The sequence below is a fragment of the Arachis ipaensis genome, chromosome B5 (genome assembly GCF_059453495.1).
Source record: "Arachis ipaensis isolate K30076 ecotype BB chromosome B5, ASM5945349v1, whole genome shotgun sequence".
NCBI lineage: Eukaryota > Viridiplantae > Streptophyta > Magnoliopsida > Fabales > Fabaceae > Arachis > Arachis ipaensis.
The window spans coordinates 146,384,086-146,397,958 of record NC_142440.1 but is presented as its reverse complement, the minus strand read 5'-3'; the positions used below and the strand labels follow the sequence as shown (position 1 = coordinate 146,397,958).

At 36.2% G+C, this 13,873-nt stretch overlaps 2 protein-coding genes across 3 annotated transcripts; both read left to right on the top strand.

The window, feature by feature from the left end:
• The first annotated feature begins 299 nt into the window (after positions 1 to 299).
• Positions 300 to 5,909, top strand: LOC107644332 (uncharacterized). Of its 2 annotated transcripts, XM_016348174.3 has the most exons (10): positions 311 to 670; positions 1,349 to 1,522; positions 2,308 to 2,481; positions 2,623 to 2,689; positions 2,811 to 3,094; positions 3,187 to 3,255; positions 3,745 to 3,801; positions 4,169 to 4,221; positions 4,312 to 4,387; positions 4,696 to 5,909. In XM_016348174.3, the coding sequence occupies exons 1-10, from the start codon at positions 630 to 632 to the stop codon at positions 5,630 to 5,632; spliced, it is 1,932 nt and encodes a 643-aa protein (XP_016203660.1). In that variant the 5' UTR covers positions 311 to 629; the 3' UTR covers positions 5,633 to 5,909. The 2 variants fall into 2 exon arrangements, with proteins under 2 accessions (XP_016203658.1, XP_016203660.1); XM_016348172.3 differs by having other exon boundaries at positions 300 to 670; positions 2,308 to 2,689.
• A 992-nt stretch (positions 5,910 to 6,901) lies between these two features.
• LOC107644331 (cytochrome P450 CYP736A12) lies at positions 6,902 to 13,553 on the top strand. Its single transcript, XM_016348171.3, has 2 exons — positions 6,902 to 7,642; positions 12,612 to 13,553. The coding sequence occupies exons 1-2, from the start codon at positions 6,944 to 6,946 to the stop codon at positions 13,476 to 13,478; spliced, it is 1,566 nt and encodes a 521-aa protein (XP_016203657.1). The 5' UTR covers positions 6,902 to 6,943; the 3' UTR covers positions 13,479 to 13,553.
• The last annotated feature ends 320 nt before the right edge of the window (positions 13,554 to 13,873 follow it).

Below are 13,873 nucleotides of genomic sequence, written 5' to 3'. Positions count from 1 at the left end.
AAATTGAATGGCTTAGAAAGATTCCCATTTCCCCACCTGCATAGCGTGACACTTCTTTAAAGCAAGAGGCAGTTTCAGTAGCCGCGTGTTAAGTTAACAAATCCTGTGTCTTCAAATCCCAACCGTCCATCTCATACGTAACCGTCCTCCATCAACGGTCCAGATCCTCTCAGAATCGCAGTGCGAAAATAGCGAAAAGCACCACATAAATCCCCGGGCCCCACAAGTTACGTGTAATCTTGATCCAAAAGCAGCACAACACCATTAAAAAAACCGCACCCCTAAAAGCGACACATAGCAAGGTTAAACCAATCAGGTCTCGCCACGTGTCGTTCAGGAAAAATACTACCGACTCTCCCCGTCCTCCTACGGCAAAATAGCTTCTACGCTTTGCTTCGGTTTCTTTCTTGAAGAAAGATTCTGGTTTTTGGGAAGGAAGAAAAAAAAAGATCAACTGAACCTCCATTTCCAATTTCTGCTTAGTTTCTTTTGGTTTTCGGGTTGATTTGGTTTCTGGGCTTCAATATTTCTTGATCCCAACAAACTTTTACTGTAGATTTTGGATTTGGTGAGGTTTTGAAGAAGGTAAAAAAAAAAAAAGAAGGCGACGAAATTTGAGCTACCCCATCATGCAAAGATTGGTTGATCACGCTCTTGCCGTTACTAAAGAGTAAGAAAAATGTTATTTTTCTATTATTTGGGGTGAGGAATATTTTGCCATAAATGAAATGGGGGTGTTTATATTTTGTTTCAATGTTGTGATTTTGTATGGAGTTAAGTTATTTTATTTATTAGGGTTCTTGAGGAAATGGCTGTATGATTGTCATTTGACTATTTGTTGTGTTCGATTATTGGTTTTTAGCCTGATTACTATATCTATGATTTTTTTTAGTTGCTGTAGATTTTTCTGATTCTGCAAAATGGGATGTAATTTTTCTGATTACACTTGATCCTGCAAAATGGATTTTGTTTTTAGCTATTTTTGGATTGCATCATTGGTACCATTTGTTTGTTGCATAGAATTTCGCCCTTTCGTTTCTGTTTTGACTTAATAGTCAATGCAATCGGAACAATGCTGAGCCATACTTTTCTTCCTATTTTAATAAACAAGTTTATCATTTTTGGGTGTTATTTTGTTGCTGTTGTTCAAAAGCCTGGTGTTTTTTGTTTTTTACAACTTAAATATATTGAATGCTGATCAATTTAAAAGACTTTAATCTCCAATAGATTTTAGAACCGGTAGTCTGGTGCGATTTATTTAATGGCCTATCATATTTCAATATCTTCAGCAATTGCACATATGTCAGACTCAGTGGTTTGCATTTGCATAATCTGAATTTTATTTCAGGTCAGTGAAGGCAGTTACATACGAGTCTGTGAACAATATTGTGAGGATAATCAATGGAGTCTCAGCCCTTTTATTGGCGTTACTACCCGGGAAAGCTAATATGCTTGAAGGCATTCAAGGTTGGGAACTCAGGCCAACTTTCCGCGGACCACGGCTACCGCGTTGGATGGAGAAGTATGTTTTCATCATTACCTTGACATTTTCTGTGAATCTTCTTTGTTGTATTGCCTTTAGTTGCTTAATAAATATGATTGTATACTGGTTCATAGCGTTATCGAGAATTGGTAATGTCGCTATCAAGCTGGAATTAGGGAGTTTTGCCATTCACTAGCTCGCCAATGAAAATCCTTAGCCTTTAGGGAACTCGTTTGCTAAACCCTTTCTATAAATAAGCTATTCTCAGTGTAGCACATATGAAGGTGCATCTCTGCATGCACTTAGGTATAACCCCTGCACCCAAGGTACGATGCTACCTTTTAGATCGTAGACTTCATGTTCTCTGATGCCTATGATTAGTGAAAGGAAATAGGTAAGAATGCTAGATGTGAGGATCTAAGAATCGAGGAAGTCAAATTGGGTAAGGATTTACGGCAAATTGTTGATTGATGCAATCGTTTTATTCCTTGTTGCCACATAGAAACATCTAGTAGTTTTTATTGGTTATATATATTAAACAGTTAGATATTCTGTTCTACAGAAGTTATTATAATTTGATAAATATGAAAGGTATTGTAAATCTTCTGGATTGGGTATATTATACCTTTTTACCTTTTGACCATTTGTTAACCTTTTCTGATTTGTTATCCCTTTTCTTTTGAATTTGTGGTTTTTCTAATTCTTCGCAACTTCGGAGTTTGTGTTGTCTTCGTCAGATTTTTGTCCTGGATGCATATCTTTCAAGTCTATTCATGACATTATTCTTCTTAACTAAAACTTGTGTTCTTTTTATTCATTTTTAGTGGCGTGTCCTCTTTCAACCATTTCATTCATGAACTTTCTGTGGATTCTGATACGAGTCCTGATTACTCATCTGAAGAAGAAGATAGTGATAGATACGAGTACCCTGCATCTCCTGCATCTCACTGTTCTCGAGCCTCTGAAGCATACAATAGGCATCAGATGGATTGGTTCCAGTATATTTTACTGTGGATTTTATTACCTCTCAAGTTATTACTAGCGATTCCAGTTCGGCTTTTCCAGTTATTTTATTATGCGGTGTTAAAAGTCCTGCATATCCCTAGCAATCACCGTCCCTCCCGTTTACATGCACATAGGAGGATGCAAAGCCTCAAGGATCAAATCATCCACCGTGCTACGGATAGGAGACGTGGAGTTGTAGAGGTAATACTAAGATCTCTTTTCATACCGATTTGTATTGCATTTAATCATAACTTATGGATAGATAAATTTCAGGTGAAGGTAACCTTTGTGTAGCTAAGAAGTTTTCTTTGTGGTCAATCAGGATGTTCATCTAGCTATAGAGATATGTATAGAAGCTGTCTTCGACTTTTTTCACAAGGCAGCACATCTTCTTCTGTCCCCATCAGAAGCCTTCGTGGCATTAGTGAGCTTGTTTTCATCTCATGGAAGTGGCATTGAACAAGATCACGATCCTTTTAAGGATGCTGCTATTTCTACAGCAACGAGAGGTGGGGATGGCCCGGCACCAACAGAGAGGAGTACCAACCTCCATCAGTCTCTGAATACAGATGCCCGAACTTGTCAGGATGTCATAACAGAGCTTGGGTAAAGACTACTACATAGTTGCCATCACATTTGTTCTTTTCAAATGAAATTTTGGTTATATACTTCATGATTTCTTCTTTTAACATCTACAGATATCCATATGAAGCTATTCATGTGATCACTTCTGATGGATATATTATTCTCTTGGAAAGAATACCCAGGTAAAGTAAATATTTTCTATTGATTTCAAGGCTCAGTGACCTTTCTCCCTCCTTCTCTAATTATTTTGATTTGACGAGTTTAAATTAAATATGCCGTATATGAGTACTTATCAGGAATCATTGCATAAATTGATACAAATGGTTCATGCATGAATTTTGATATAAATTGGCATATGTTTTGGTATCTGAACTGTTTTTTACCACCATCAGGAATGAATTTTGTGTTCGAAATAAAATTATAAACAAGAGAATGTGCCTTTTCTGGTCAACATATTTCTTTACAAACTTTAGTTTGTAGTCAATTACTGAAGAAATATTGTGATTAGGTGATTAGAGCATCAGGCCACGATATAGTCATATACTCGATTTTCATAAATGCGTAATAATGTGCGAAAGATGTTTATATGGAAAAAGGAGATTAGTAAGGATGCTATTAAGATGGGTGTTCTGCATTGTGCCGTGTCTAATGCTTGTTATCTGACTTCACAGGAGAGATTCACGGAAAGCTGTTTTTCTTCAGCATGGGGTTTTGGATTCATCAATGGGGTGAGTTATCTTGTCATCTCTACGTTGCTTTGATCCGACTTGATTATGCAATTCCGTGTATTTGGGAGTTGAAAGAGTTATATAGTACATTTGTGCGGGAAAAGCTCATGAAGAAATTCATTTTACGAGTGTTTGATGGAGGGGTGTGACAAAAACCTGAAGTAGGTCAGCAAATATTTTGCTGCAATATGATCTTATTTAACTCGGCTAGGTGATAAAGTTGGCTGTGATTGAAATTAAATTCACTGTTTATCTAATCGAATATCAGAACTTTTGTTTAGTTTATAATTTCTTCCGCTAATTTTTAATCCCAATGTGTGTTCAAGATATTGCGGTTTTCTAAAATCTTTTCCCATTTGTGAGACAGTTGGGTATCAAATGGTGTTGTTGGCTCTCCAGCTTTTGCAGCCTATGATCAAGGTTTGTTATATACATCATTAGACAATACCTATGCCTCGGAACATTTCCTTTTTAGGAACTCTTACATGTAGAGTTTGGTTTTATGTGCAGGGTATGATGTATTTCTCGGTAATTTTCGTGGTTTGGTTTCAAGGGAGCATGTCAACAAGAACATCTCATCGCGCGAGTAAGTTTGCAAAGCTAATCTCTTGGACTATAATATATTTAAAAAGAACTTAGAGAGAAGGTATAATAGCGAACAACGATTATTAGCTAACAAATTGTACAAAGTGTAATGGCAAACAACGGAGGGCAATAAGTGAAAATGTTTCTAAAATAGAATATTCCCCGTTATTGTCACCCAATTTGGAGTTGAACAAAGAAAGAGTGAATCCTCGCCCATCATGTACCCTTTCCAACTGTCTGATTATCTCATTAAATAAACAGATTCCACCTTAAATAATCTGGTTGTGACTTACTAATCTGTTCGTGCAGATACTGGCGGTATTCCATCAATGAGCATGGCACTGAAGATGTTCCTGCTATGATAGAGAAAATCCATGAAGTAAAATGTGCTGAATTGAAGCTTAGTAAACCAGATTGTGAGGAGGAAATAGATGATTATCAGCCTTACAAGCTTTGTGCAATTAGCCATAGTTTGGGAGGAGCTGCTATGATAATGTATGTTGTTACACAAAAGATACAAGAGAAGCCTCATAGACTTTCAAGATTGATTCTACTATCGCCGGCTGGTTTCCATGATGACTCAAACATCGTATTTTCCACAGTGGAGTTCATGTTAGTTCTGGTGGCTCCTATTTTATCCCTTTTTGTGCCTGCCTTCTATATACCAACCAGATTCTTCCGCATGCTTGTTAACAAGCTTGCTCGGGATCTCCATAACCTACCTGCCGTCGGAGGGCTAGTTCAAACTTTAATGGGTTATGTCGTTGGCGGCGACAGCTCAAACTGGGTCGGAGTTCTAGGGTTACCACACTACAACATGAACGATATGCCCGGAGTGTCTTTCCGGGTCGCGCTCCATCTCGCGCAGATAAAACGAACCAGAAGGTTTAGAATGTTTGACTATGGCGCATCCACCAACATTGAAGTGTATGGTTCGCCGGAGCCATTAGACTTGGCGGAGTGCTATGGGATCATCGACATTCCCGTCGATCTTGTTGCCGGACAGAAAGATAAAGTGATAAGGCCTACAATGGTGAGAAGACACTACAAATTGATGAAGGGTGCTGGGGTAAATGTATCATACAATGAGTTTGAATATGCACATTTGGATTTCACATTCTCCCACCGTGAAGAACTCTTGTCTTATGTCATGTCAAGGTTGTTGCTTGTGGATCCAAATCACAAGCCTCAAAGGGTTGCAAGGTCAAAGAAAAAAGAACAAATAGCAGCAGCTAGCAGAGACTAGAATAGTAATTTTTTCTTACTAGACTACTTGCCAATTTCTTGCATGTGTGAATATATAGAGCTGTTTTGTAGTAGGTAATCTTTTTCCTTCAAATGTGGAGGGGAAAATGGACTTTTTTTTCGAAAATTTATTTTGTTGTATATTAGTTTGCATGTGTATAACAGTGGAACAGATGCAATAGAGAGAGAATCTAGGTTAATGTTGTAATTTGGTAGTTTTTTGGGACAATTTGATGTTACCAGATTTCACTGATTCCAGTAATTCTTCAGATTTAGTATTTTCTGAGTATCTCATTGGTTGAATGATTGGATGGTTGAACTAAGGTGGCATATGAGAATATTGTATCAACTAAAATTTCTTTCTAATTTATCAATAAAGTTTGTTGGGCTTCGTTCTGTATTTGGGATCGAATCATGCTTTTATTTAATCATCTGCTGATATCCTTAATACTTCGACTATCTGATTGCTATGTACTGTATTTGTATAATTTGAAATTTTAAACATCTACACACAAACTTTTAACTGAAGAAAAATTACTGTTGTGATGAAATGAAATATTCACATGAATCCTCCTCTTTTTTCAACTCATTGGTTGATATCGAGTTTTAGTTACAAATGTGCCAAATGAAACTTACAATTTTGGTTTCTCATATGGTATCTTCTAGTTTGGCATAGAGACTAATTCGTTATGGGTTAACGTATTTATCGGTAGAAACCCAGAGACTATAATAAATTTGGGGAATGGATCTTTTTAATTGTAATTAAAAAAGAATTGGAAGTATAAAATGTAATCTTTAACCTTTGATTGTTCTCTTTCTCATATTTATTTTTGTTCTCACTTATAAAATTAATGGTGTGAGATTACACTTTATTTCCTCAATTGTTAAAAAAAAATTGGGAAGATTCATTCCCATAAATTTTTGCTTGTACGTATGTCAACTTGGCCGAAAAGAATGATGCATTATAGTTTATCGAATCGTTTGAATCTTATCTTGTCGATTAAGTGTCTCCATTGTGTATTTACAACTCTCTATTATATGTTAAAATATCTGATTCGTTCAAACCATTTGTAAAATTAAATCTTATTATTTGGCTATATTATGACAGTATGACAATTGCGTTTTTCTGAAAATAAAGTATTAAAGTTGGAATAACAACAAAATTTAAAAGTATAAAACGAATGTTAACATAAAATAACATGACCATATATATATATAGTCAAAAAATGCGGGCATATGTTTCTAACCTATTATTATACTTTCAATATATATATGGTGTGAAGATGTATCCGCAAAATCATAAACTCAAAAAATGTTACCAATAATCCCAGCATGGTTCCTTCTTGTAGGGTTCATACTATTCATCCTCTCCACCACCATATTATTTCGGAAACAGAGCCAACAAAAACAGAAACAACCACCACCACCACCAGGTCCACCGGCTGTGCCGGTAGTAGGTCACCTCCACATATTAGGTGAACTTCCCCACCGCACCCTTGAAACCTTGTCCAAAAAACATGGTCCCATAATGTCTCTACGACTGGGACAAGTCCCAACCATCGTGATCTCTTCCCCGGAAGTGGCTGAGCTCTTCCTCAAGAAACACGACACCGTTTTTGCCAGCCGGCCTCTCCTCGAAGCTTCCAAGTACTTCTCCTATGGCTACAAGGGCATGATATTCGCCGAGTACGGTCCCTATTGGCGAAACATGAGGAAAGTGTGCACCTTGCAACTTCTGAGTGCATCCAAAGTGGAGTCCTTCGCACCTTTGAGGAAGTTGGAGCTCGGAAAAGCGGTTAAAACGGTTGCCAAAGCCGCGGAGGATGGCAAGGTTGTGAACCTCAGTGAGGTGGTTCATAGTGTTATGGAGGATGTGGTGTATAAAATGGTTTTGGGGTGTAACAAAGATGACAAGTTTGATTTGAAGGGACTTATTCATGAAATGTTGATCTTGGCTGGAAAATTTAATGTTACAGATTTTGTGCCTTGGCTTGGACCATTGGATTTACAGGTTTGAAACTAGACTTCATCCATTTGCTTTCTTTGTTCAATTAGTTAATTAACTTATTCAATTTAGATCTACACATTTTAGTTTAATTTGTTGAAAAAGTATAGGGACCAACTATATTATGAGCCAACGTAAATCAATTTTTTATATTTTTAATTTTAAAATTTAAAAAAGTAGGAGTAACGAAAGATTATTTTTTCTTTTTCATAACAGATTTTTTATTTTAAACTAATTGGCTCTAGTTAGTTATACCTCTAATTAGTTTTCTAACCAATTTTTTTTAGAAATGGTATTTGCACTATTTATTTAAGGTATATACTTTTCAATTTTAATATTAAAATAATTAATAATAAGTGAGGAAAGAGACTATAAAACATGAACGTATAAGTTTAATTGTATATACGAAGAGTGTGGAAAGAGACTATTATTATGACACTCAATATAAATATTGTCACACCCTTTTATTTAATTTTTATATGTTTTTCCTAATTCTCCCTTCTTACGTAAATAATGAACCATTCAAATTAAAGAAGAAATTATTTAATATAGTTTTGTATTTTTCGATTATAAAATTTTTATTGTTGTAAAGTCGATAATACTAAAATTCATATTTAAGCTAAGTAATATAGTGCAAATAAAATTTCTTATCAACGATTTTAATGCCAAAATAATTTAAAAAATATATACTTTATTAAGTGTACATATTAGATGTTGCATATAATAACATTTGATCATTTTTTTTTTAACTTACCAACTAAGGTAGGTACATACTTTCTAAATTTTACACTTATTCACAAGCTTTACTAAGAAGGAAATTAAAAAAAACTTTTTAGGATTTTATTAACATAATAATCTATAAATTGCTCCTATTTTATATTATAGTTCTCCTAAATTAAGGATTTTAATGAAACTATAATTGTTATATATTTTATCCGGTGTCTTCAAGTGTGATTATGTTTTGTGTGACTACTATGTCTATAAAAGAATAGCCAATAAAAAAGCAAAATGTGGCATCCTTTTGACTTGGGAAACAACATCTGACTTATTTGATGCTGATTACATGCTATGATGCTAATCAACAATTTTATTGGATCTTTTACTGCAGTTACTTTTTAGGGTTTTAAACTATTTCAGAAAATAAAAATTAATTTAAAAAATATGCTTTATTATTTATTTATTTATTTTGGTCAAGTTACACTCTCACTCACACATACCTCTTCTTATAAGTTCTATATAATATTTTTTAGTCATAACTAGGATTCAAATTTGATGTAATTTCCAGCAATCATACAAAGATGTCATAAACAAGCCTTGTAGAGTTGCAGTGCAATTATTTATTTAATTATTTATTTATTTCAATCACTATATCAAACAAATTGGGCCCAATAAAAAATTAGCCTACACCACCGTAAAATGTAAGTTGTCTGATTAAATTATTAATAGGCGTCTCACACCCTGGACGCCAGTCTGGGTCAACCATTTTGTTTTAGGCAACCCCAAGTCTATAATAAAAAAATACGGTCCAAAGTTGAACCCATTAAACATTATTTCGATTTCTATCGTTTGAAATTGTAAATTACATATATATTCAGTTGTATATGTTCTACACTGCATACGGTTAAAAGGATTTGATGACCAATACCCATTATTTTTTTTTTTTTTTTTTTTTTGAAACATAGGAAGCTCAACACATTAAAGTGGAGCAGAACACATAATCATAGGACATAGAACATAAACCAGAAAAATAAAACATGACCTATGTAGACAGAGAAACAATCTCTTGGCACCTTGTCTATGCTATCCAACACCTAAAGAATCTCCTCCAGTCCACTCGTTGTAGCTTAACACTATCCTTGTGTGAATCGAGTCAATACTGGCGATGTTATTATTGAAAATTCTGGCATTACGCTCCAACCAGATGTTCCAGATCACTGCAAAGAACGCCGTCATCCACAGCCGTTGCCCTTGTCTTCTGTTACGCATGCCAATCCAACTTCCGAATAGATCTTTCATGTTCCCAGGAATCACCCAAACGCTGCCAAAGAATCGCACCCAAGAGCACCACACTTTCCATGTTACCTCACACCTAATAAATAAGTGCTCAACAGTTTCTACCCCTTTGTGGCACAGGACACAGATATTATCACTATGAATATCAACTCCTAATCTAATCAATCTCTCCTTAGTATTAATTCTACCAACTAGCACAAACCAACCAAAAAGCTCAATTCTTAGGGGTACCAGGCCTCTCCATAGAGCATTTGTGAAGCTATAGCTCGTAATCTCGTCTGACAACGTCTCCGTTTGGATTACCTGCATGAAGGATTTCGTGGAGAAAATCCCTATATTATCAAACTTCCACACCACACTATCGTCCCTCTCAGAAGACAGCTTTACTGGCCTTAGCCTCACATGCAGTTGATGGACCAGTTCAAGTTCCCATTGGAACAACTCCCTCCTCCACTGAAAATTCCATATCCAATCTAATCCATCCCAAAACCCGCAGTCCCCAATTACAGCTCCTTGTTGGCTTGAAATAGCGAAGAGTCGTGGAAAATTTCCTTTCAGAGGACCACACTTGACCCAATTGTCTTCCCAAAACCGGGTTTGCCTACCATTACCGACGTCCATCGCCAAACCACTCACCAGTTTATCTCGCACTCTTTGCTCTTTGACATTGAGCTGGCATATGTCCTTCCAAGCCCCCCTTTGGATGGTAGAGACTGAGTTGCTAGCATGACATTAGGGGATAGCTTATTGCAAGAGCAGACAATCTTTTTCCACAATGGACATTCCTCCTTAGAGAATCTCCACCACCACTTAAATAATAGTGCTGTGTTCCTAAGCACTACATCTCCCACCCCTAAGCCCCCACCTTTTTCGGAGCCTGGACCAACTCCCACCTGACCAGCGGTATGCCATTGGTGCCGTCCTCCTTGCACCACATAAAGTTCCTTTGCAAAGCTATCAGTTTATCCGCTACCGCCCTTGGCATCTTATACAAGCTTAGGTAATAAATGGGCAAGCTATTTAGTACCGATTTGATAAGGACAAGCTTACCTGCTTTATTCAAAACCTTCGCTTTCCATAAACTGAGCTTTTGTTCCACCTTATCTATGATTGGTTTCCATGTCTTTACCAACCGCGGATTAGCTCCTAAGAAAACCCCAAGGTATCGAATAGGCAACTCCTTCTTCTGGCACCCCAGCAGGCCACACGCATGATCAATCCAGCCTTGCTCACAGTTCACAGGTATCAGATTTGACTTATCAAAATTAATGCTTAGCCCAGACATCAACTCGAAGCATCGCAGCAACCTCTTATAGTTGACAATTGTTTCCGTTTCTGGCGGGCAGAATAAAATTGTGTCATCTGCGAATTGTAGGTGTGACAGCTCCACATGATCTCCCCCTACCATTAACGGCGCAATGCGCCCGTTCCTGACTGCTTCTCCCAGCATCCTATGCAATACATCAACAACGAGAACAAATAGAAGTGGAGATAGGGGGTCTCCTTGTCTTAGCCCCCTTTCCATCTTGAATGGTTTAGACGGTGTCCCGTTCACCAGAACAGACATCGTAGCCGTGGTAACACACTCCTTCACCCAAGTCCGCCACCTTTGGCCAAAGCCCATTTTCTGTAACACTATATCAACAAAACTCCATCGCACTCTATCATACGCTTTTTGGAAGTCAAGCTTAATGATAGCCGCTGTCTTTTTCCGCGCCTTCAGCCAATGCACTGTCTCACAGGCTATGAGTGCCCCATCATAAATTTTTCTACCCTTTACAAACGCAGTCTGAGTCTCCCCTACCAACCCCGGCATCACAGACCTCATCCTCCTCACCAACACTTTCGAAATCACTTTATAGAGACAGCCCACCATACTAATCGGCCGAAAGTCCTTTACCTCCTTTGCACCTGTAAATTTTGGGGCTAGTGTCACCCAAGTTACATTCGCATCCATAGGTAACTGAGCACTTTGGAAAAAGCCTAGTACAGCTGCAATGAAATCCGGACCAATGTCTTCCCAGCATTTCTTTATGACCAATACCTTTATATATTAAATTTTTGTTTTGCCCATTGCAATGATCATCTTCATTTTCTATAGCAATTTCTAGCATTTTCAAAATAGTGGCTAATTTTTTTTATATTGATTAAATATATGTAATACATTGTTATTGGAAAATTATGTGTTTTTTTTATATGGTGTTTTATTCAAATCGGACGATCCGATTTGTTTGATGAAAAAAATAAATTACAAATCGGAAGATCCGATTTGCTTGAAGAAAAAATTAAACTTCAAATCGGAGGGTCCGATTTGTATTTTTTATTTTTTTTATTTGTTAAAATAAAAATCGGACGGTCCGACTTTAACATTAAAAAATTTTTTATTTTCGAAATTACAAATTGGTGCCTCCCATTTGTGTCATTCCATAACTAAATAAAACACCTCTCTCCTCACATCATATTATCATACACGTTTCTCTCTCCTACACGAAAAATCAAAAGCGCAAAAATAGCGTATCTATTATTCTATTACGTAGTCAATAGTCTTATAGTCTAGTCAACAGAAGAAGAGAAGAAAAATCATTAGTCAAATATGGTTGTTGTAAGGTATCAAGAGTCGTAAGGTTGAAGAAAACGAGAGTGACGAAAGTGTGTGGAAGCAGAGCAGAGAGAACAATAGGGATAAAGAATGATTATTGATTGTAGTTGATTTAATTTGAAACAAAGACACTTAGCCTTATAAACCACACCAGGCTAGAGAGCTAATACATATAATCATGGCTGTCACATGACAAATTCTGTTATGTAATAATCTGTTATGGAATCAGTTATTACTTGTGACTCGAGTACCTGCACTAACTAACTAACTAATTAATTCTATTCTATGTATGTTGACTAAATTGTTGTTACCTAAAGTTTTCCAATCAAAAATTGATCAATTTTGATTCTTATACGTTTTCAGGGACTTAGACGAAACTTCAAGAAACTCAGTAAAGAAGTTGACGAAGTGCTTGAGAAAATAATCAAGGATCATGAACATGCTTCTTCAAACGCTCACAACAACAATGAGAAACATGGCAACAAGGACTTTGTGGACATATTACTCTCACAGATGCACCAACCAATTGACCCTTACGACGAACAAAATCATGTCATTGATCGCACCAACATAAAGGCTATTGTCTTAGACATGATCGCCGCGGCATTCGACACTTCCGCGACAGTTATTTTGTGGGCTTTATCCGAACTCTTAAGGAATCCAAGGGTGATGAAGAAGCTTCAAGAAGAGCTAAGAAATGTGGTTGGAATGAACAAGCTAGTGGAAGAGGTTGATTTACCAAAGTTGAGTTACTTAGATATGGTGATTAAAGAGGCGCTAAGATTACACCCTGCAGGAACGTTTATTACCCGGAAATCAATGAAAGACATTGTGATTCATAATTATTACATCAAGAAATCTTCAGAGATACTTGTGAATTTATGGGCAATAGGGCGAGATCCTAAGGTATGGTCGAATAATGCGCTTGAGTTTTATCCTGAGAGATTCTTGAATAAGAACGTGGATCTTCGTGGTTATGACTTTGAGTTGATACCATTTGGTTCTGGTCGTAGAGGGTGTCCTGGGATTCAATTGGGTCTTGTTACGGTTAAACTTGTCGTGTCTCAGTTTGTGCATTGCTTTGATTGGGAACTTCCATGGGGTATGAGTCCTAATGAATTAGACATGAGTGAGAAATATGGCATAACAGTCCCAAGAGTCAAGGATTTGCTTGCTGTGCCAGCGTTTCGTCTTCTTAGAATATTGGCACAAGATGAACCAAGTAAATAATATATTCACAATATTTGGGATACACAATAAAAAATCAACTCAAACAACTTAATAAAATTGTTTTCCTTTGTATTTAGTAATTGTTGCTAGAATAATTATGCAATTAGATGTAATAACTAATAAATATATAATTATGGATGTTATATATATAAATTATGGATATTATATTATATAAGGTAATTTTAAATATTATTTTTCTAACATTACCAATTCGATAATCGAAAGATTTTATGTAGACAAAATGTTTATGATATTTTTTTATATATATAAAATCAAAATGTACTTTATACCTCCTTCTCTCTATTTTACACCATCTTTTCTTTTATGTATATTGATTAATAGTTTTTAAGAATTTTATTATTTTATTTATTAATGTTTCAAATTTTTTATAATAT